The 25,447-nt window shown below is 38.4% G+C and overlaps 1 protein-coding gene across 5 annotated transcripts in view; it reads right to left on the reverse strand.

The window, feature by feature from the left end:
- The window catches only part of Cntn5 (contactin 5), a 1,204,186-nt gene that overhangs the window by 275,016 nt on the left and 903,723 nt on the right, over window positions 1–25,447 (reverse strand). For all 5 annotated transcript variants that reach the window (XM_031346014.1, XM_031346011.1, XM_031346010.1 and 2 more), the window contains 4 exons: window positions 18,456–18,637; window positions 9,456–9,592; window positions 6,796–6,925; window positions 4,433–4,583 (listed from right to left, as the gene is read on the reverse strand). In XM_031346014.1, coding sequence (XP_031201874.1) covers window positions 4,433–4,583; window positions 6,796–6,925; window positions 9,456–9,592; window positions 18,456–18,637 — 600 coding nt within the window. The remainder of the gene's footprint in view (window positions 1–4,432; window positions 4,584–6,795; window positions 6,926–9,455; window positions 9,593–18,455; window positions 18,638–25,447) is intronic.

Consider the following 25,447-nt stretch of genomic DNA (forward strand, 5'->3'; position numbering starts at 1 on the left):
ACAAAACATTCAGTCTCACTCTTTGTTTTTCTCTTATAAGCCACCTCCCAAGTTAGTTGTCTATGTTTCTTTTGACTGTATAAATACTTTTAAAAGATGTAAGCTGTTCTGAAAACCATGGTATAGTGCAAAAACATCAAATAAACAATCTATTAATAGAGAGGCTAGGATAGCAGAAGCCTGATTTCAAGACCATTATATGGTACACAGAAAATATATCTGGATTGTACAATATTGGACCTATTTCTCCAATTACCAAATAGAGAGACCACTGGATTACAGCCAACAAATTTCTAATTCCTCATATTTTTGGATTTCAGTCGATTAGGATTATGTTGGTAATATTAATTTTCATATTAAGATATTAAGAAAAAGTAACTGTTTCTTCCTGTTATTTTTGTTATTAGAGGTGGAATTAGGTTTATGTGGGTTTGTTGAAAGATTACTTTCTTGCGTCTTCTAGGGTGTAGTTTTGCTCCTTATGTTGGTGTTTTCCATCTATTATCCTTTGTAAGGCTGGATTTGTGGAAAGATATTGTGTAAATTTTGTTTTGTCATGGAATATCTTGTTTTCTCTATCTATGGTAACTGAGAGTTTTGCTGGGTATAGTAGCCTTGGCTGGCATTTGTGTTGTCTTAGGGTCTATATGACATCTGCCCCAGATCTTCTACCTTTCATAGTCTCTGGTGAGAAGCCTGGTGTAATTCTGATAGGCCTGCCTTTATATGTTACTTGACATTTTTCCCTTACTGCTTTTAAAATTTTTTCTTTGTTTAGTGCATTTGATGTTTTGATTATTATATGATGGAAGGAATTTATTTTCTGGTCCAGTCTATTTGGAGTTCTGTAGGCTTCCTTTATGTTCATGGGCATCCCTTTCTTTAAGTTAGGGAAGTTTTCTTCTATAATTTTGTTGAAGATATTTACTGGCCCATTACATTGGGAGTCTTCACTCTCTTCTATACCTATTACCCTTAGATTTGGTCTTCTCATTGTGTCCTGGATTTCCTGAATGTTTTGAGTTAGGAGCTTTTTGCCTTTTGCCTTTTCTTTGACTGTTGTGTCAATGTTTTCTATGGTGTCTTCTGCCCATGAGATTCTCTCTTCTATCTCTTGTATTCTGTTGGTGATGCTTGCATCTATGACTCCTGATCTCTTTCCTAGGTTTTCTAACTCCAGGGTTGTCTCCCTTTCTGATTTCTTTATTGTTTCTATTTCCATTTTTAGATCCTGGATTGTTTTGTTCATTTCCTTCACCTGTTTGATTGTGTTTTCCTATAATTCTTTAAGAGATTTTTGTGTTTTCTCTTTAAGGGCTTCTAGCTGTTTACCTGTGTTCTCCTGTATTTCTTTGAGAGAGCTATTTATGTCCTTCTTAAAGTCCTGTATCATCATCATGAGAAGTGGTTTTAGATCTGAATCTTGCTTTTCCATTGTGATGGTGTGTCCAGGACTTAGTATGGCATGATAATTTGGTTGTGATGATGCCAAGTAACCTTGGATTCTGTTGCTTATGTTCTTATGCTTGCATCATCTGGTTATCTCTAGTGCTATCTACCCTTGCTGAATCTAACTGAGGCCTGTCCTTCCTGTGTTCCTGGTTGTGTCAGAACTCCTCAGAGTCAAGCTGTCTCAGTGATCCTGTGATTCTGGGATCCTGTGATCCTGGGCATGTTAGAGCACCTGGGTGTGGGGCTTCCTCTGGATGTTGTCCTTCCCAGCTTGTAGTCATATCAATCTCTCCTAACATCTCCTCTGGCGCAAAGCTTTCTTCTTTCTTCTTCCCAACTTATTTTCTATGTAGCATTTCATTCAGTTCTCAAAAGTCAACCAAGTTACTTGTTGCTTTCAAGGAGGATTATTTGTTTTATTTTATGTGTATGAGTATTTGCCTGTGTGTATGTAAGTGTACCACATATGAGCTTGGTACCAGCAGAAGTCAGAAGAGAGCACTAAATCACATAGAACTGGAGTTAAAGATGGTTATAAATCTCCACTCTCTATGGGTGTTAGAAAACAAATCTGGGCCCTCTGAAAGAGCACCCAGTGCTCTTAACTTCTAACACATCTCTCCAGCTTCCAGTGTTACAAGTTTTTAAAATGAAGTAGTTTTAAAATAGAGCCCTACAAACTGATGTATGCACAATGGAACTGACTTCTATTCTCTTACCCTGTAGTATTCTTCTGTTCAGGGTAGTAAAGTGTCTTTCAGTTGTGAGTGCCCCTGGCTTAAAAGCAGCCATCATCATTAAAAGTGACGCTGAAATAAATCAACTGAGTAGCAGTTGTCACTGACCAACCATTATGCTATAGAGATAAGCTTGAGGTCACAGACAGCAACTATGAAGTTTCCTAAGACTCACAATCCAACTCTTTTGTAGGTTTTAGGACCAAATGAATGATGCATTCTAGGAAGCAGTGTAGACTCTCTAATGTAACTTGTCCATTCATAATTGTGGCTTTTTGCTACTATGCCAACTTTGGTTTTGTTCTGGGGATTACACATATGCACGGGGCATCACTGTGTCATATCCCCAGTCATCTGTTTTAGTTTTGTTGTACTTTGATCACGGGCTCTCTGTGCTAGTAAGTAGCTGGGATCATAGGAGCCACCTGGCTCAGCTATATCTATCAGTCTCAGTGTGGGAAAGGTAGCTGTTTGTCTGAGAGCAGAACCAGTTTGTAGTTTGAAATATGTAGAATGGGAAAGATAGATATGGTCAATCTTGTTTTTCCTTGAATAAGGAAAACACAAACATTTCACTTTGCAGTCTCCTTTTTGAACAGCATTTAAATGAGAGGTACTGAAATTTGAAAATAAATGGGGTACCTGAGCTTGAGGTCAGTATCCATCTTATGACCTGAATACTTAGGGCTGTATTTCAAATCAGGTAGACACAGCTGGGAAACCCACAAACTGTGACTTTCAATTTCTAAAAAATACCAAGTTTATTTTGTTTATGTTACTGTAACAATCAACTCCTAATTCTGTTACTCTTGTTAGTACCTCTACTCTGGTAAAAACTGATGCCATCTAATTTTAAACTCACAGTGTGATATTGCTGAATAGCTGATGAGCACTCATGCGAACTGCAGTAAATAGGAGAAGGTTCCCAGGCTGCCTCAAAACAAAATAAAATAACACATTCAAAATAGAATAGCTTAAATGTTTTGATTCAGCCAAAGGAAAATGCTGATATAACAGTTTGTCATGTATTCCTACACAAGATAGAAGAATTCTCTGTGAAACCAAGAAGCTGATTCTGACTGCCCATACCCATGTGACCATCTGAGCTAAATAAGGAGGTCATCCCTGCCCAACCTGAACACAACATGAAGCAAGGCTCATCTGAGACTAGTTAGATCAGTTATCTTAGACTTGTTGAAATATCACTTTGCAAAGAAATTTCTCAAAAATTAAAAAAAAAATAAATCCAAAGTTACTTATGAGACTAGACACAGTGCTGTCTTGAATTATTGAAATGTACTGGTACTCACCTCTGCACATTCAGAACTAGTCAAGCTCCTTATTTTTATAGATAAGGTAAACACAAAAGTTGTTAGATAATAATATACGTTATTATGCTTCCATGGTAGATGTTTTAGCACATCCTAACCAGTACCTCTAACAGCACTGACTAATGACCAGTACAGTTTGGAATGTGCCAGAACAGCCCAGATAGAAGAGAGAGCGCAGTGGGGTAGATTCATTCTCATTGTTTGGATTTTTTTTTTTTTACTTTGTTTCTTGATTTCCAGAGACAAATGTCGATATGCTGAATATTCTTCTACATATTTCACATGCGATTGTTGCCACCAAAGGAAGCCTATTTTATTTTCACCCTCATGATTAAAAACCGAAAAGCAAACATTGACACAAACATTACATGGCACAAATTTGATCATAAAATGGCTATGCAGAAGACCCCAGAATATGTTCACATTATCTAAATATCAGCATCAAACAAAAACACAGACCATACAATGATCACATGTGGTCCACCGTAATGCAAAGCCAAAATGAAAAGCAAAACAAGCAAGTTTCACTTAAAATATAGAGAAATTCTCTCTAGGTACAAAGTAGTTGTTAGAGTGAAATAGACCTTCTTAGGATCAGATATAGAAGAAAAATCACATTTTAATTATTTTATGAAACATTTCATGATCTCTGCAAGACTTACATACTTCATGTGTGTCATCTGCAACCACTAAAACATGTGATTTTGTTTTCAGCAGAGGGAAGAAATATTTGGGGGAGGCAGGGTTCAAGGAAGAGGAGGGATCATGGAATATAGGTTAGTAGGAGAGCAAGAATGCAGCATAATGATGCATTTGTATGAAGAGATCTCAGAGAAGTCCATCACTGCATATGCTAACAAAAAGAAATTAATTTTAATGGTAAGAGATTGAACTGCAAAGTAAAGTTCTCACCTCTTGTTCCCCCTCATGGCCTTGTCTCCCTTCCTCCAGGAGATGGTTGGTTTTGGAGAGCCCTGGGGTTTGCACTCTATGAGCACTTCCTGGTCTTTGGTAACAATTATTGATTTCTTCACTTGATTCAGTTCAAAGGAGGGTGGTGAGGCTGTGGGAAAGAGAAGTGACTTCCTTCAGAGGCAACACTGAGAATTGAAGTTCATTCACCCACATGTGCAATTCCTTTCACTGGCACACATTTCTCTTAAAAAAAACTCACAAAAATATATGGCATTAGCACAAAATTTATTAATTAAGAAATATTTTAGTGATTATCTGTCTACTAGGAGTTAATGGTTTCAAATAACTTGGAGCTTACAAATAAAGAATACTTAGATAAAGCATTTTATTCATGATTACCAAGGTCAACTGTGGAAGACTAGGAGTCTCTTAGACATTGACTAGAAGGTCAGTCAAGAGACTCAACTTTGCTTTTCTGTGCAGTGATGGACTTAAATTCTAGGTGAGACAATTTTTGACTTCCATTTCCCAATTTAATTTAGCCCTTCTCATGTTACTTTAGAATCATACAGAGGTGACTGCAGTTTTCAAAGAAAAAAATTCTTTAAAGAAATGGAACTATATGACTTTTAACTCAAAATTTATTTCATTTGTCTCAATTCCTCATCTGAGTATCATCATTCATTAGGATTTACCATATTTATATTAAGATTCTTTTTTCTCTGAAATATACAAGTCTCCAGGATCTGAGTGATTGTTTATGCCAACTGAACCTTTGCATAATTCTCAACAGAATTTATGCTCATGTTAAATCCATACAGTACAGGACAGGGCAGCAATAAACTGAGATACACATTACAATTGAGGCCTGTCAAAATATTGATGAGGAACAGAGGGAGGCATGGGACGAATACAGGTAATGGCTTTGGTTGCCCCTGGGATTGACTCATAACCGATACTTTTGAAAGTATATCTATTGAATAGAAGGGTTTGAGACTATTTTTGGGAAAGCACTGAGATGACTAGTGGTCAACCTTTCAATTCTGAGACACTGAAACATGTGTTGACAAGAAAACACATTAATATTTGATTTATTAAGATGATGAAATTGTGATGGAATCCTGTATCTATTAGCTATAATTATTTTGTAATGTACAACAAGTTCAGTTGTAAATATTCATAACTGAGTATCTATGATATATTACATTTAGTTCGTATGTAAATGGTACATTTCCAGGTCCCAGAAACCATCCATTTTTCTGTAAATGTTATGTTTACAGAAGGTTCTGAAAATACATTGAGAAGATAGAGTGTTAAGATCACTTAAGTCTCTCTCTTTGTACTGCAGCCATCCCTGGATAACAATTAGGGCTTAGGGGCCCATCTCCATGTTACAGTGCAGATATCCCCAGTACACTCAGTATTACTCTGAGACGTCTGGGTGAAACCTTTCCTTCAGTATTCAGCAGTGGACTTAAGCTCCTGTCCAGGGTCTGATTTTAGGAAAGGTGGAGCTTTGAATGCTTGCCCTCTGGGCCCCAGAGTGGCTTTTTCTCTCCAATGCAGATAGCTATGAGCTGGGGGCTATTCCCTTTGGTATTTCTATTCTGAAGTGTCAATTACAGAATGGCAATTAGAACTGCTTAGGAAACCATTAACATTTCTATGGGAATAGGACTAGCTGGCCAAATAAAGGATTCTTGTCTTTTCAGCTTTGTCAATGTGAATCAGCCTAGAGTTCCAAAAGAGGAAAACCCGGAGAGACGAGAGACGATTGGGCTGTACATGTGAGTGTGGGATTGTTGTGATTATTAGATGATATAAGAGGGCCCGGCTCACTGTGGTGGCACCATTCCTAGGCTGATGCTTCTGTGCTGTATAAGAAAGCTAACTAAGCATAAGCCTGTTGGAGCTAGTATGAAGCATCATGGTTCCATAGTTTCTGCTTCAAGTTCTTGCTTGAGTTCCTTCCCTGATGGACTGTGACCAGGAAGTGTAAGACAAATAAACTTTGCTCACTTAAGCTGTTGTGTTAGGGAATTTAAACACAGCAAAAGAATGGAACTGAGTACTGCCCCCTACACACCCTCTGGGGTTTCTCCTGTGAAAATTAACATATTCTCTTACATGATTTTATTCTCTGCCATAGCAAAGACATATCTTATCAGCCATTTATGATGAATTCATGCACATAAACATGATGGGAGAAATTGCAGAAGGAATATCAATGTGATATAGTGCTTCTTTTCAAGCTCTAAAGTGGGTTTTAGAATCGCATCATAAAACATCAGCATAGTTGGAATAAGGGAGGAAAAGAAAGCCAAACTTCTTTCTTCTTTATTTGCCAAAAAACTGCATACCTAGAATCTTCAGCTCAGCGCTCGCATAAATAGCTCCATATTTATTCTCAGCCAAACACTGATACATCCCAGCATCTGATTGATTCACACTATGGATCGCCAATACTCCATTAACTGTGTCCACTCTGCTCTGTAATGGCATAAAAAGAAATGAGACCTAAAAAGCAAATAACTAAAGTGAACCATCACTTAAAAATCTCAGAGACTACCCAAAGGGGGGGTCTCTAGTTAACATACTTAACATCATTCTGTAACTTAATTACTTAATATATATTGACTTTCTGAGATCAATTATGATTTCCAGTTGCCTTTTGGTAATCAATTATGATTTATTGCTCAGTGTTTTTGATTCTTGTCTGAGACATCTTTGTTTGGTAGGTTAGTTAGTTGAATCGAAAAGAAGAAACAAGAAAGACAGGGTTAATAGGCATTGCTTTCATGCAGCAGAAATAGAAAATGGGCCCAGTCAGGAAAGGATAAAGAGCATGGAGTATAACAGAGGTAAGTTACACCCCAGCTCATGACTATGGTCCCTGTGTCCATCTGACCAGAGGTGTGACTCTTCTCTTACTTCTCAACAAGCTAACACAGATCACCAACAGCAACAACTATCGTGGAGTTAGGTTATATACACAGTTATCAGCTGAGATATACACACTTTAGTATTATGTGGAAGTTTTGATAAAAGACAGATCAGATATGTATAAAGTGAGGAAAAAGTACATATTAAACAAATTTTACTATTAAAATTTTAAAAACAGAGATATATTGGACTTAACATCAAGGGCCTCTTTAAGTTTTAACATCTTCATGAACCAGGATTCCATTATTAATATAGACACTAGGTAATTTGACACCATTTTCAAAATAAACTTACTCACTCAGCAAAGACAATATCTGGTAGAGGGATTTGTGTAATCTGGATGTTGGGACTAAACTATGTGAGCATCAGTGGTCCCGAGAGGAATCCCTAAGAAGGTCAGAGGAAGAGCTTGTGAACTGAAATCTAAGTTTGCTTTCATGGCTTTGTATGTGGATCTGGCTTTTGGTGTAGCTGCATTCTCTTTAGCTTTAACTGGCTTCAGAGGAAGACAATGTCAGAACTTGAAACTACAGGAAAGGTATGACTTTAAAAAGGAAGAAGCTGAGGCCCTGCATGGTAAATAGTACACGAGTCAACATGGTACCATCCTGCCTGCCTGGGCAAGATTGTACACTCAGTCTAAACTGTCTACAGAGTCCTTCTTTTCTTGTCATAAACAGTGATCTATTTCTCCTCTGATCACCTTCTTATGAAGGCCACAACCAAGGGAGAGAGCTATTAAAATTAACATTCTTATGATACAATTAAAAAGTAATCAATGTAAATCTGTCATACAGGAAATGGTTTTAAAAGTATGCAATTGATTTATTGAAAAGACCTTTGTTAAATTTGAATATCATGAAAAGACCCTTCCCAGGACACCAGCTCACAGGGTATTACAATTTTATTCTAGTTTTTTTTTTTCATTTAGAAACACAAACCCAAGTTATCTTGTGCTCCAGATCAGTTTAATCACTTACATAGCAGGGGCCATGAATTAAATGATGTCTAAAGGTCAGCTAGAAATGGCAGCAAGTCTGTCATGATTGAAAATATTTGTCTATGGATTTATAGGCTTTTAATAACGTTTGTGTAATATAATTACTCTAAGAGGGAATCAGATAATTAAAATACTAAATGATTTTTATATGTTACATATATATTTATACATACACATTTATATATATATATATATTTATATATATATATATATATATATATATATATATATATATATATATATATATATATATATATATATATATATATATATATATATATATATATGAAGGCCAATGAGGACCATTTTGTGCTCCATGCTATGTATCCATGCTAGTTTTATGCTAACTTGACACTCGCTGAATCATCAGAAAGGTGGGACCATATTGGAGAAAACACCTACAGAATTGTCCGCAAGCCTGTTAGGAATTGTCTTAATCAGAGATTGATAGGAAGGAGCCTAGTCCATTGTGGGTGGTGCCACCTCTGGGCTGGTGGTCCTGGGTTCTATTTGAAAGCAGGCTGAGGAAGCCAAGAGGAGCAACCCAGTAAACAGCACCCCTTCAGGGCTCCCGCATCAGCGCATCAGCGCATCAGCGCATCAGCTCCTGCCTCTAGGTTCCAGCCCTACTTGAGTTCCTGCCCTCACTGCTTTTGATAATGGACTGTTATATGGTTACTTTTGGTTATGGTCTCAGAAATAATAACCATTGTAGACATGAGCTTTTCTATGTAGCCTCTTTGTTCCCAGAATAATGATTCTGAGGCTTAATTATTTATGAATAAATGCTTAGGCCATAAGCTTGGACTTGTTCCCTGGCTAGCTCATGGCAGATGTCTAGTTACCTCTCCTAGTTTCATATGGCTGACTTTTCAGAGTCCCACCTGATTCTTTCCCAGAATTCCCCTCTCTCTGCCAGATGTCCCACATCCTAATACTGCCTCAGCTAATAGGCTATCAGCATTTTGTAAACACATGATGATTCCACACAGTATATAACTGATCCTCTCTACAAACCCTAATGTACATACCAGGGTATGTAAGTTGCTAGGCAGAAGTTCTGAATTCCCCACGTACCTGCGGCAGGAGGGGTGCTCCGTTCTTCAGCCAGCGGTATGTGGGCCTGGGCTTTCCAGTAGCCTTGCATTCCCACTGCAGTGGACTCCCACTGTCTAGCTGGGTATCATTCAGTTTCTGTACCCAGTGTGGGTATGCTGTGAGCATTTAGACAAGAAAGAAAAGCAAGCTCAGTCCTTTCGCATTTGACACATTTAACCTTCACAGGTAAAATGTGAAGAAAATCAACTGTATTTCTATAGATTTAGTTCTTATGTATAGTGCTTATGTAACCACAGGGGAGTACTTACTACACAGGAGAGCATATCACTACATAGGGGAGCACATCACTATTACACAGCAGCCTACACAATTATTACACATGGAGCATGTCATTATTATACAGAGGAGCACATCATTATTATTCAGGGGTTATATCATTATTACACAGGAGAGCACATCATTATACAGGGGGCATGTCATTATTACATAAGGTAACACACCATTATTACACACCAGAGAATGTCATTGTTGCACAGGGAGCATGTCATTATTATAAGGGGGTGTCATTATTATACAGGGGAACACATTATTTTTTTCTTTTCTTTTCTTTTTCTTTCCTTTCTTTGTGTAGCCTGCACTGTCCTAGAACTAGCTCTGTAGAGCAGACCAGCCTCAACCTTACAGAGATCCTCCTGTATCTGAAGTGTTGGTCACCAGTGCCCAGTTTAGGTACATATCATCACACATGGGAGCATGTCATTACACACGAAACTGTTTCCCAAACAACAAATAGGACATTATGAGTATTTTGATTACTGAAAGTTTCTCTGTAAACGTAAATTACAACTTAAACATCACACACACACACACACGTTAAAGCAATTGGTTTGCTTCTCTTCAGGGCTTACACTGTAGGGAGTCAGTCATTTAAAAGAATAACTCCTGTGGACAGCAGCATATAACACGTCCTGTGAATGGTTGCTCTGATGTGTGTCTACATGTCTGTGTATGTGTACATGTCTATGTATGTGTACATGAGAATGATTTTTGGAGAACTAATATTTGAATGTGAATTTTACTTAGCATATTTTTTTTCAGCATTTAATCAAGCTCCTTCAAGTGAAGAAAGTTTCAGAATGGTAACGTAAAGATTTCATTATCATTAAACATTGTGGGACATATATAGAATGTACAAAATAAATGTCTAAATGTCTTTTTTTCACTGACTTACTTGTAAATAAAAGTATGTTAAAGAAAATAATTGTGTTTTCATATCATTTGTTTAACAGTCAAAGCAGGGGCATTTCATTCTGAAACTCCCAGTGCGAAGCTGAGCAGTGTGATCAGCATTAGACAGCAACATCTGTGCCACATAGGAAAAAAGCAACTCTGCACCTTGGGTGTGACTGCCTCTGTCCTCAGATGTTCTTCCCAGTGAATGGATATAAGTTGCTTGGCAACTGACTTAAAAGAAAGGATTTCTAAGTGCCACACAAATATGCACATATGTATAAACACACACATAAACACAAAGAAAATGTGGGTTATGGATGATGTTAAAAATGAAGATTAAACTCCATGTTTCAAAAGTACATTTTACTCAACACCTAAACATCATGGTATTTATGAGTTATCATCTGTGACTGTGCATGATGTGCATGGAGCTACAAGGTCATCTCAGCTTCCATGGCACTCTTCTTGTTGTTATCCTTCACTTTAACATTGCATCATATTTCCTAAACTGCCAACTGTGCATTAATTCCATGCACAAAGTGATGAGAGATGCAGTGAAATGGAACAGAAGATAGTTTTAGAAACCCACACTAGATTGCAGCCTGAAAGTATTTCAGTGCAGCATCCTGGGAGAGTCCAGGTAATATAACATCAGAGACACACAGTTCCCTTTGAGTTTTGCTTTAGCAGCAGAATGCAGTTATCTATGGGAAGGAGGTGGCTTTAACTTCTAAATAGTTACACAGGGTCGGCACACACCACAACTTGGTCTTCATGGTGGGGAATTGTTCACTTATCTAGAAAATGAAAATGTAGGCCAGTGACATGGCTTAAGAGGGATAGATGCTTATCCCACACCTGAGTTCAGCCTCTGTGATCACAAGGTAGAAGAGATACCTTCTGCAAATTATCTTCTCACATCCACATGTATTATATCATGTGCATGTGCACACACGTGCACACACATGCTTGCACACATAAAACATACCACACATACACACAGACATATACACACATCACACATGTGCACCCATGCATACACATACACACACACACACACACACATATATATATATATATATATATATATATATATCACAAACAAATACATACAAACACTCCCATACACATACACATGCACACAAATAAACACACCTTTATATATGTAAACATACCTATACATAAACTTAAGTGAGAAAAAAAATCCCAGGTTAGGTTGAATTTTCAATAAACTTTGTAACTTTCATCTAGCTTATGTTGGACCACGTCTTTCAGGGCTTAGAAAACTGAGGAGACATATGGTCTTTGAAGTGGAAAACTGTTAGAACCTCGCCAGATGCACTGTATCCTGGCAGCTACTTATGTGATACATTTGGGCTTCAGAACCATCTCCGAGTTCCATCTTGTGATACGGGAAGCAGATGTGCATAGAGCAAGCCATGCTCATTACCTCTCATCGTTGGGAACTCTGTAAGTCTCTCCTGACATATGCTAAGTATTATTGGCTGCTTCTCTGTTCCTGTATCTTAAGTATTGAGGACTCAACACATTTTACCGACATAGATCAATTTTAGTGTTATGGCTCTCAGCTGTAAGCCAGAGAAAGCTCATGTGCAGTACTAGATGATATAGTTGGGGGTGAACATAGGTTCAAGCCCTACTCTTTAGTGCCTTTGCTGTAATCTATAACTGGAAATGAATTTCTTTAATGAGCCTCATTTGTAAGCTGAAGATGATAATTCCTATTTCAGTGGACTTCTATGATGATTGAACATAATAAATAGTGATTGATTCTCTGCCACAATCCATCACCCATACATAACTTCAACTTTACTTTTTAGCAAATGTGAACACATATATGGCATCATTTTCAGAGTAATAGATTCAAGACAAGAAAATGTTTCCTCAATGAAACAATCATGGTATCATGGATGATTTTAAGAACTGGGAATCTGTAAGCTTATAAAATTTTCTAAGGTGAATCTATGTGTAGTTTTAGTATGGTAAAATACTCTTGAAAATTCAAACATGGAAAAACACAATTTTGAAGAATAAGAATAATTGCAAGAGCTTTAATGTGTCAGTTATCCTCGGAAGCTGGATGACACAGACAATAGGAATCATCTTCCTCTTACTAGAGTTAACAAGGATGGAGATGGGAGATGAACCTCCGACATCCACTCCAGACTGGATTCTGTTTTTTGTTGTTTGCTTGGTTGGTTGGTTGGTTGGTTGTAACTTTTAAATCTCAATTTATTATTTTTATGAGGGTGGAAGTTTAATCCAATACTGTACATCTGTTAAAATAAGCTTTATTTGATAGTTCATTTATTTATTTAACCAAAGCTAAAAGCTCACTGTCTGCTGCTCACTTCTCACAATTCTTTACACATCTCATACTGTGCAAATATAGTACAGGGAAACAATGGTAAGAGAAAGGTTTGTGTAACCTTTAGTCCAGATAGAACTCCTCCTACCCTTCACCCCACTTTCCCTGCTGGTGCCTTCAGGCCCACCATAGCTCCCCTTCCCTGTTCTTAAGAGAATGCGTTTTCTTGTACTCTTAACACCATTTCCTTAAAACCCCTTCTATTTGTTATTTTGGTTTTTTTTGTTGTTGTTTTGTTTTGCTTTTGGTCACATGGCTGTTTTCTAGCATCCTACATTCTATCCACACTTCCACCAAAGCACAGCACATGCTTCCAACTCAACTTAGTAATAATTTCTTAATCTCTAGTGATAGGATACCCTTGTTCTTAAGCGCCTCTCAGGTTAATGTGTGAAACCATGGCAATGTACAGCCTAGAGCATAAGCTCTCTTGTGAAGCCCTGACAATGTACAGCCTAGAGCATAAGCTCTCTCGTGAAGCCCTGGCAGTGTGCAGCCTCAAACAGAAGATCTCAGTGACTAGTTGTCAGGAGTCACTGCTCAGTCTCTCCATCAACTTGCTGCATGCTGAATCCTGCAGAGTGATGTTATATAAAGGCAATAAGCATTATAATAAGATAGATTTATAATAAAAATTATCCACTTCTTCCTGAACAGCATGCTTAGTTCTAGAAAGAAAGATAGAAAATAATCTCAAAAGGGTTAGCTTGAAAATGCATATAATTAAATTGTAGATATTAAAACATATTAAAATCAATGAAGATGCTGCTCAGGGCCTTAGTGAAAGTATATATACTCTTTGTTATCTGCACCAGCAGTGCAACTGACCTCTCTGGGCTATTTGAAATAGTACAACATCCCTCTATCCTAAGCACCCTGGCTACAGATACATTAAATTCCATGCAAGCCTAAACCATAGTGTACTAGATGGTCTTGTGTGTCAACTTGACATAGGCTGGAGTTATCACAGAGAAGGGAGCTACCCAGCTGTGGGGTATTTTCTCAATTAGTGATCAAGGGGGTAGGGCCTCTTGTGGGTGGTGCCATCCCTGGGCTGGAAGTCTTGGGTTCTATAAGAGAGCAGGCTGAGCAAGCCAGGGGAAGCAAGCCAGCAAGGAACATCCCTCCATGGCCTCTGTGCCAGCTCCTGCTTCCTGACCTGCTTGAGTTCCAGTCCTGACTTCCTCTGGTGATCAACAGCAATGTGGAAGTATAAGCTCAATAAACCCTTTCCTCCCCAACTTGCTTCTTGGTCATGATGTTTGTGCAGGAATAGAAACCCTGACTAAGACAAATTGGTACCAGCATAGTGGGGTATTCCTGTGACAACCTGACCATGTTTTGGGGAGGACTGTGGAACTTTGGAACTTTGAGCTAGAAGAGCCACTGGTTGTTAAGAACTCTGTGGGATGTTCTGTAGGAGCTTGGAAGATCATGTTGAGAACAGTGCAGAGATAGAGGCCTGGCTTGTGAAATTTCAGAGGGAAGATTAAAGACTCTTATCAGGGCCATGTTGTTTTGATTGTGAAGATTCTGTGGTTTTGGTTAGCTGGGGCTGAAGTATCAGCTGTGATTAACAAGTTACCAGAACTACGAAAGTGAAAACTTTGCATTACTGGGACTATTGATGCTGGTTAGCTGGAGCTAAGAAATTAGCGGTGATTAAGAAGAAACCAGCATTAGTGAGGTGACATCTTCTGGGAAGTGTTTTCTGAGAGCACAGAGGCTATGCTCCAGAGATAGCCAAGGTTGTACCTTGTGCTGCAGCAGGACTTGGTAATGTGTAAGAGTCACCCAGGTGTACTGGTTTTGCAGGCATGAAGGGGTCATGAAGAGCAGTTGAGGCTTAGCACAGTGAGAGGCCATGGAAGGCCATTGGTGAAGGTGTAACCTCAGTTTGCAATTGATGGCCCAGGACTGGAGGGGTCATGCAAAGGAGTTGAGGCTTGGCACCATGAAGAGAGTCTATGAGAGGCTATTGGTGAAGCCTAGTTACAAAAGAAGACAGTGTTTTAAAGATGCCAGTACCATGAATGACCACCAAGAACAGCAGCAGCAGTGGAGTACAGGCATCTGGAGCCTAGAAGACCAGGTGTGTGCTATAAAGGGCAGAGCTGGAGAAGTGACCCAAGCCCTTGGAGGAAGCCTGAAGATCATGAATGGATCCCAGACATTGGACGGTTGGATTTTGATTTTTGCTTTTGATTGTGAATATGCCCTGATATTTTTCCCTCTTGAAGGAAAAAAGTATTTTAGTGGAGCCCACAGTTAAGAGACCTTGAATTTTAAAAGATATTGGACATTTTAAATGGATTGAACTTTTAATATGTAAAGACTGTGGGACTTTAGATCTTGGGGGTGAATAAGAAAGTAAGGGTTGAGGCTTAATAGTGATGTGTTTGTGTGCCAAGTCAAATTGTACTGGCTGGTTTTATATGTCAACTTGACACAGGCTGGAGTTTTCACAGAGAAGGGAGCTTCAGCTGGGGAAGTGCCTCCATGAGACCCAGCTGTGGGGCATTTTCTCAATTAGTGATCAAGGGGTAGGGCCCCTTGTGGGTGGTGCCATCCCTGGGCTGGGAAGTCTTGGGTTCTACAAGAGAGCAGGCTGAGCAAGCCAGTAAGAAACATCTCTCTATGGCCTCTGCATCAGCTCTTGCTTCCTGACCTGCTTGAGTTCCAGTCCTGACTTCCTCTGGTGATCAACAGCAATGTGGAAGTAAGCTGAATAAACTCTTTCCTCCCCAACTTGCTCCTTGGTCATGACGTTTGTGCAGGAATAGAACCCTGACTAAGACACATAGATACAATATAGTGATTGTCAACCCCAATCACTATATTGGGGCACTGGCTGGGGCACATGCTACATCTCTATATATACTATGCTTTCTCTACTCAGAATGCCTCACTCCCTAAGCCCCCCTTAGAGCTGCTTAAGTTATGGCTGCCATTTTGCTGTCTTTCTTCTGCTGCCTTTCCGTCCTTCTAACTTCCATCAGTTGTCCCTCCCTCCCTCTCTCTCCTTTCTCCTTCCTTCTTTTGTTCCTCATGAACCTCTTTCTTGTTCGATTTGTTCCTTTCATTTTAAATTGAGACTGATAACAAGTATGATTCTGTTTAATGTGGGGTGCAACTTTTTCTATGACAGTTAAAATCTAGGCTTTTGGATAAATCATCAGAAGCTAGAGGTGTCAAAAAATTAACCCATAAATCTATGTACATGATGCCACAGGACATCTACCTGAACTATTATGCTATTTATTCTGAACTTCACACCACTCCCCAAATATAGAATTTTCATTTTTACTATTTTTTCTTGAATTCTATAGTTTTAACCTATTTACACAACATTCACAAACTTACCTTTCTTTTACCTATTATTTAACAACATGGGTCTCTTCATGTTATATTCTCTGTTACATTATACTTTAATACCAATGCTGTTATAAAAACAAACTAACTGCCTGCTATCAATGATAGATCTAATTCTTTGACAAAATGGGCAGCTTCAGAATGCAGCTTTGCTGTCTCATAGGCAGACCTGAAGTGCAGAGCTTCTGTATGGCCCCTGCTACTCAAAATGGAGCCCAAATAAATCTACAAATACAGGAAACTAGTCAAGATCATGACACCCGTGAGGTTAGCACAGGGGGCTTTCCCAAAGCCTACATATAGAAATGGCTACCAGACTGCTGCATTGATGGGGAGGCCTGGAACACTTAGCAGTTGGGATCTATTTGAAGGTAGTCAGTGCACTAGGGGTGTGTCCTAATGGGGCTCAAGCCCCATCCCCCTTATTTTCTGTCTGTTTTCCAGATGTAATAAGGTGAACATTTTCTCTGTGATGTGAAATCTCACAGCATGTGTCAAGAATGAGCCACCCTGAACTGAAACCAGTAAAACCATGAGCCAGCACTAACTGTAGTTCTTTTCAAGAGAATTGATGATCTCAGGTGTTTTGCCTTAGTAATGGAAGGCTTATTAATATGTGTACTTGTTATTAGTCAAATATAAATGTGCATAAATAACCTATACTTACGTTAATAGGTGCGTCCAACAGTCTGTAATCTTCTGACACTGTGTGCATACTACAGACCTCTCAGTGGTGGGAAGGGGTAGCTTTTTTCCCAGATGTTTTTGTGCCTTCAGCCATTCAAGGTTCTGATGGTTTTTTAAGGTCTAACCAGAGTTTTCAGGACAGAATGAACCTTGAACCCTCAGGACCCTTTGTGAATTTTCAGTTCGAATTTGAGGTTCATTTTTTCCAAATTCAATGCTTTATTGATAGAATGTGGATGAGTGAAGGAAGAAAAACAGAAGGATGAAAAAAGAATGGAAGGGAGAAATAGAGGGAGAGATGAATAGAGGGAGGGATGGACAGAGCAAGGGAGAATGGAAGGAGGGAAGGAGAGAAGGAAGGAAGTGTTCATGGTATAATCTGCCTAAGAGTTGAATTCCAGGAGTTACTGTGCTTATAGAATGGTTGATTTTAGTTCACAGCATTTCAGAATATTCTTTTGCAACCCCTTCACAGGATATTAGGTTTGCAGGAGAGACAGTTTTGAGATGTAATGAGAGTTAGATATCATGGATGGATCAGCTATGTGCATATTCCAAGCCTGTTCACTCTCCTCACTGACCTTCCTTTTCTGTGCTCCTTCTCTGTTTGGTGTCTTCAACCGAGACATGAGCACATTATCACTCCCCTCTCCGTGTAGGAAAATGTGAAAAGCAGATGTGTGTGACACTTGGGCCCCAATGTGAGATTGCAAGAACGTCTGAACTCCTTCACCCCACTTCTTATTCATCACCTGGTTGGCTGACTGTCATTTTTGGAAAACAAACATGCACAAGTTGCAGGAGCTATTTGTCATACAGACGTATTAGCTCAGGCCAGAGCTCAGCAAACTTTTGTGAAGTGCTTGATAGCAAATATTTTAGTCTCTGCAACTCAGCGGGTCCCTGTCTCCATTTAATTCTTCCAGAGCCAAGCAAAAGCTGAAGCAGAACATTTATAAACAAATGGATATTTACCTAAATCAGCAGCTATGCAAGATTTGGTGCATGGGCAAAAAAATTTGACCCCTGAGTTGAGGCAAAAGCTGAAATAAGTAAATATCACTTATAAATAAAAATTGAATTTATCAGCTGTTAGTTTGATGCAAACATTTCATTTTTATGGTTATACACTCCCAGTCATCTACAAAATGGCTGAAAATTCTTTATTTTTCTTTAAAATATTTTCTGTGTAGATTCATTTTAATTTCCTATACCAGCGAAATATACTTTTAAGTTATTATTTGAAGTTTCAGTGTAAGATGAACAATACTTGGTTCACCTTGCATTTTTTATTTCATCCTTGGGAGAAAAGCTTTGTGCTTTTCTGAGACACTTACTGTATATTTGAAGCTGTCCACGAAAGGAGTTTTTTCCACGGGAGTTTTCAGCTGTGCATTCATATATTCCAGCATCATCCAGTTGCAGGTTTGGAATCTCCAGCACTGCCTGGGATTTCCGCAGTCTGGACTTACTGGGGATGTAACCGTTAACCTTCATCCAAGTGATTGTTGGAACAGGGCTACAACGGGGAACAAAGGTTCTGTTAATATCCCTTCCACTATTAGAAACATGGATTCAGTTATCTGGTAATTTAAGCACTCAATAGGCTGAGCACAATAAAATGTAATCACAATTAGGGCCAAGTGCCAGCAGATACAAGTTGCTTTTCACATGGCTGTTATATGATCAGAGAATCATGTCTTTCTCGCTCAGATTGCACGAAAGCCTTTCGAAGCCCTCTAGTATTTTGTAAATCTAAACAATTTATTTGTAGGTAACAAATGTACTTTGATGAAGTAGCTAACAGTTTCAGATCAAGAGTCAAACAAGACTTGGGAATTAAAAGGAGGAAACTTTTCTGCCCTCACCTGGAGCAATTCTGTTTCCTGTAGCAACAGTTTGTAAAACATCATCCACCTGATGCTTGTAACATGTTTCTACCCACAATGAGCCATTCAGATTTTTTTAAATATCAAACATTTATATTTTCTATTTAATACCAAAGGTTTTATTCACTAAATATTAGCTTTCCTTTTCTCATTCATAGATGTATATAACTCCATTATATGAAAACATGGGTCCACTGCTCCTCATAAGTCAGGGTTCAGGAGAGCACTGGGCTGCTTTCATTTGATGCTTTTTGTCATATGGAGGTGCTGAAGCATTGCAGGGTTGCTGTCATGGTTGCAGGAGATAGTCACAAAAGCTAGATTAATAGATCAAAGGGCATGCCCACTTTTTTATTTTAGTCAGTACTGGAAAACTGCTTTCTCACAATACAGTGATGGCACCTATACCTACCAGTAATATATGATATCACTTTTCTGTATCCTTGTCAGGACTGTGTGACATTAATTTACAAAAACTGAACAGGATCAAACCAGACAAAAATCCAGCATTAAGAAAAAGTAGACAAAAGGTGTATTTCTAACAAAGAAGCTATATTAATTTTCACTGGCAAGAGACTATCAGTTTTCTCAAATGGGGTGTGCACACTCCAGTGCTTGCTCCATGACCAGAAGTAGTTGGCCAACACAAAAGGACCTCTGTTTTTTTTTTTTTTTATCATATTTTATCTCACTGCATTTTTTAGTTTGTTTCTTTGACTTCTTTTTTGAGTGAGGGTGAGAGAGAGAGAGAGAGAGAGAGAGAGAGAGAGAGAGAGAGAACAACAGAGAAAGAGATAATCAGAAAGAAACAGAGAGAGACACAGGGAGAGAGAGACAAAGAGAAACAGAGACAGAGGAGAGAAAGATACAGGTGTGTAGGAATGTAGGGGATCTGGAGCAGCTGGGTGAGAAAAAATAATATGATTAAAATATATTGTATAAAATATTTAAATAGCAAAAAATATTTAAATAGCATTTGTTTCTTGGGAAAAGTTTCTTATAGGTTTTGTTTATAAACTAATTTGTTTCAGTTTTTCTTTTTGGTCTGAAAAGAAAACACCATTAAATTGTACATATACATTACTTAAAATTAGTCTTTAATATTGTTTACTTTTAGCCCATTGTTTAAAAAATAAAAGTTTAAATTTTGTTTCCAATGTACTCATTAGGGTACATACATATACACTTATGTGTAATACATATATATATATATATATATATTTACACACATATATACCTATATATTATAATTATCAACAATTAATGAAGAGATAATGAATGTGGGACTGATGTGGGTACACTGCTCATTGTATAGAATTAAAAAAAAACTATTAAATAGAATTTGTCATCAAACATTCTCCCTGTCTCAATGTTATCATATGATGGTTTCTAAGATGGATTTTAGAAGGACATTTTCTGTAGGCTATGGTTTCTTTGTTGTTGTTTTTGTTTGTTTCTTTGTTTTAAATTCTGAACTTGTTCTTGTTTAGGAAATGATTTCAAAACTAAGTTTAGGTCAATATTTTTACAGATTTTTATGGAAATTTAAAAACTGTACTATAGCATTTTGCAATCATGCAACTGAACTCTAGCACTACTCTCATGTGATATAGGAAAGGTATTGACAACTCCAGCACTACTAATGATGCTCTCTGGTTGACAATGGCTGACTACCTGTTTGCCTTCTCTAGTGCAAGCTCATGCGCTGGAATCTGCTTCATATTCAGATGCATTTCCTTGACTTACCTCTTAACATCTACACATGTTACACTTTTCAATGGAGCCTATGTATTTCCTAATTTTCTTTCTCACAACCTCCTTCCACTATCCTCAGACCCAGAAACACACTTCCTCCTGTTTCTTGTCCTCTTCCCTAGCCCAGCTCTAGATTGTATAGCAAGGTAGATGAGGATGTTCCCCCACTCATGTAAATAACAAGGCATTTTGCATCCTAAATGAATGACCCTAACATTCTGCTCTGGATTATAAATGGTGACTATAGAGACCTTTTAGAAAAAGGAAATACCAAGGTATTTTATATTATTTGTGACAATTGTGAAGGGTGTCATTTCCCTAATGTCTTTCTCAGCCTGTTTATCTTTTGAGTAGAGGAAGGCTACTGATTTGTTTGAGTTAATTTTATATCCAACCACTTTGCTGACGTTCTTTATCAGGTTTAAGAGACCTCTGGTGTAATTTTTGAGGTCACTTAAGTATACTATCATATCATTTGCAAATAGTGATATTTTGAGTTCTTCCTTTCTAATTCATATCCGTTTGACCTCCTTTTGTTGTCTAATTGCTCTGGCTAGGACTTCAAGTACTATATTGAACAGATAGCACTATATTGAATAGAGAGTGAGCAGCCTTGTCTAGTCCTTGATTTTAATGGGATTATTTCAAGTTTCCCTCCATTTAGTTTGATGTTGGCTACTGGTTTGCTGTATATTGCTTTTACTATATTTAGATATGGGATTTGAATCCCTGATCGTTCCAAGAATTTTACCATGAAGGGATGTTGAATTTTGTCAATGATTCCTTGGTATGACTCTAGGCACACAAATGAAAGATCTGTATGACAAAAACTTCAAGTCTCTGAAGAAAGAAATCGAAGAAAATCTCGGAAGATATAAAGATATACCATATTCATGGATTGGCAGGATTGATATAGTAAAAATGGCCATCTGGCCAAAAGTGATCTACAGATTCAATGCAATCCAAAATTCAAACTCAATTCTTCATATAGTTAGAATGAGCAACTTGCAGATTCATTTGGAATAACAAATAACCCAGGATAGCAAAAACTATTCTCAACAATAAAAGAACTTCTGGGGGAATCACCATCCCTGACCTCAAACTGTATTACAAAGCAATAGTGAGAAAAACTGCATGGTATTGGTACAGAGATAGGCAGGTAGATCAGTGTAATTGAAGTAAAGACCCAAAAATGAACCCACATACCTATGGTCACTTGATCTTTGACAAAGGAGCTAAAACCATCCAGTGGGAAAAGGATAGCATTTTCAACAAATGGTGCTGGTTCAACTGGTGGTCAACATGTAGAAGAATGCAAATCAATCCATTCTTATCTCCTTGTACAATGCTCAAGTCCAAGTGGATCAAGGACCTCTAAATAAAACCAGATACACTGAAACTAATAGAAAAGAAAATGGGAAAGAGCCTTGAACACATGGACACGGGGGAAATTTTCTGGAACAGAATTCCATTGACTTATGCTGTAAGATCAACAAAAGACAAATGGGACTTCATAAAGTTGCAAAGCATATGTAAGGCAAAGGACACTGTCAATAGGACAAAATGTCAACCAACAGATTGGGAAAAAATCTTTACCAATCCTATATCTGATAGAGGGCTAATATCCAATATATACAAAGAATTCAAGAAGTTAGACTCCTGAGAACCAAATAACCCTATTAATAATGGGATACAGAAATAAACAAAGAATTCTCAACTGACAAATATCAAATGGCCAAAAAGCACCTAAAGAAATATTCAACACCATTAGTCACCAAGGAAACAAATCAAAAGAACCCTGAGATTTTACCTCACACCAGTCAGAATGGCTAAGATCAAAAACTCAGGTAATAGCAGATGCTGGTAAGGATGTAGAAAAAGAACACTCCTTCATTGTTGGTGGGATTGCAAACTGGTACAACTACTCTGAAAATCAGTCTGGTGGGTCCTCAGAAAATTGGAATCAGTTCTACCTGATGACCCAGCTATACCACTCCTGGGCATATACCCAAAATATGCTCCAACATATAACAAGAATACATGCTCCACTATGTTCATAGCAGCCATATTTGTAATAGCCAGAAGCTGGAAAGAACCCATGTGTCCTTCAACGGAAGAATGGATACAGAAAGTGTGGTACATTTACACAATGGAGTTCTACTTAGGTATTAAAAACAATGACTTCATGAAATTCTTAGGCAAATGGATGGAACTAAAAAATATCCTGTGTGAGTAACCTAATCACAAAAGAAGATCCATGGTATGCACTCACTCCCTGATAAGTCGATATTAACCCAAAAATTCTGAATTCCCAAGATATAATTCACAGACCACATGAAACTCACGAAGAAGAAAGATCAAAGTGTGAATACTTCAGTCCTTCTTAGAAGGGGGAACAAAATACTAATGGGAGGAAATACAGGGACAAAGTGTGGAGTAAAGACTGAGGAAAAGGCTATCCAGAGACTGCCCCACTTGGGGATCCATCCCATATACAGTCACCAAACCCAGACCCTATGGTGGATGCCAAGAAGTGCTTGCTGACAGAAGCCTGATATAGCTCTCTCCTGAGAGAATCTGTTAGAGCCTGACAAATACAGAGGTAAATGCTAGCAGCCAACCATTGGACAGGGTCCCCAATGGTAGAGCTAGAGAAAGGACCAAAGGAGCTGAAGGGGTTTGCATCCTCATAGGAAGAACAACAATATCAAATAACCAGGTGCATTCCCCCTCCCCACAAGAGCTCCAAGGGACTAAACCACCAATCAAATAGTACACATGGAGGGATCCATGGCTTCATCCGCATAGGTAGCAGAGGATGGTCATGTTGGGCATCAGTGAGAGGCCTTTGGTCATGTGAAGGCTCAATGCCCCATTGTAGGGGAATGCCAGGGCTGGGAGGCAGAGGTGAGTATGTGGGTGGGGTACACCCTCATAGAAGCAGGGGTAGGCAGAATGGGGTTTCCAAAGGGGAAACTGGGAAGGGGGATAACATTTAAAATTTAAATGAAGAAAATATCCAATTAAAAAAAATAAAATACATCTTAGTTTAAAAAGAAAGAAAGAAAGAGAGGAAGAAAGAAAAAGAAAGAAAGAAAGAAAGAAAGAAAGAAAGAAAGAAAGAAAGAAAGAAAAAGAAAGAAAGAAAGAAAGAAAGGAGTTACAGAGACAACGTATGGCGAAGAGACAAAGGAAAGTACTTCTGGAAACTGCTCCACCTGGAGATCCAACGATATACAGACACCAAACTAAGACACTATTGCAGATGCCAAGAAGTTCTTGCTGACAGGAGCCTGATATACGTGTCTTTTGAGAGGCTCTGCCAGAGCCTGACAAATACAGTGGCAGCCAACCATTGGACTGAGCACAGAGTCCCCAGTGGAGAAGTCAGAGAAAGGACCGAAGGAGCTGAAGGGGTTTGCAACCCCATATGAAGAACAACAATGTCAAACAACCAGAACCCCCAGAGCTCCCAGGGACTAAACCAGCAACTAAAGAGTACTCATGGCTCCAGTCACATATGTAGCAGAGGATTGCCTTGTTGGGCATCAGTGGAAGGAGAGGCCCTTGGTCCTGTGAAGGCTCGATGCCCCAGTGTAGGGAAATGTCAGGGTTGGGAGGCAGGAGTGGGTGTGTTGTTGAAGCACCCTCATAGATACAGGGGGAGGGAGGATGGGATAGGGGGTTTCCAGAGAGGAAACCAGGAAAAGGGATAACATTTGAAATGTAAATAAATAAAATACCCAATAATAAAAAGGAAGTACATTCAAACAAAATGTTTTCTCTTACAAGAATGATACCATTATTTCTTACTGTACATGTGTATGTGTGTGTGTGGGGAGGGGTAGGGCAAGTGGGGATTAGCACCAGTAATCAAATCCAGGACCTTGAGCAGGCTAGAAAACACAACTCTAATGTAAGAATTCCCTTACAGTCTGAGGACCAATTTCATCTGGTTTGTTTGTTTGAGGGTTCACATTTCTGTTCTGTCATGTTATATGAAAACAATCATTATTACAGTTTATTTAGGTTTTTAGTTGTCTTCAGTTGAGATGTGGTTTGATAATTATGGCTCTACCATGCTTATAAATGGAATTCCAAAATTCTTTAAATATAATAAAAATAATTCTGATAGTAATTCAAGGTCTATTAAAGAAAACACGTTTGCGTGTGTGTGTGTGTGTGTGTGTGTGTGTGTGTGTTTGTATGTATTTATGTATTAAGTATATGAATACCATGGGAAAAATTTTTTAAAAAATTGAGAAATACAAACAAATCACAAATGACCATATGACTTATAAAACAGATCTGGATATCAAAAATCAAGGATAAATAAATATCATAATAGATTTCTGTGCATGTTTTCTAAAGTAATTTCCTTAAACAAATATAAGGGTAGTGTACACATATTTCAAGTTCTTGGCTCCCTGCTCTGGAAGATGGGATGAAGGATGAAGAGAGGCCACACAGTCAACTTTGTATCTCCTTCACCTTTGGAACTGCTTTGCTCCCGTATACTTTTTCACTTCATAGGCCTTTTAAAACGTAAAATACTGGGCTACTGAGATTGTTAGCGGTAAAGCTCACCAGGACTTGATGATCTGGGTTCAGTCAGTGAGACACATGGTAGAAGTGAAGAGCTGATGCCTATGTTTTTCTATACCTGCACATGCATGTCAGGGCAC

Source organism: Mastomys coucha, unplaced genomic scaffold, assembly GCF_008632895.1.
Source record: "Mastomys coucha isolate ucsf_1 unplaced genomic scaffold, UCSF_Mcou_1 pScaffold23, whole genome shotgun sequence".
Taxonomy (NCBI): domain Eukaryota; kingdom Metazoa; phylum Chordata; class Mammalia; order Rodentia; family Muridae; genus Mastomys; species Mastomys coucha.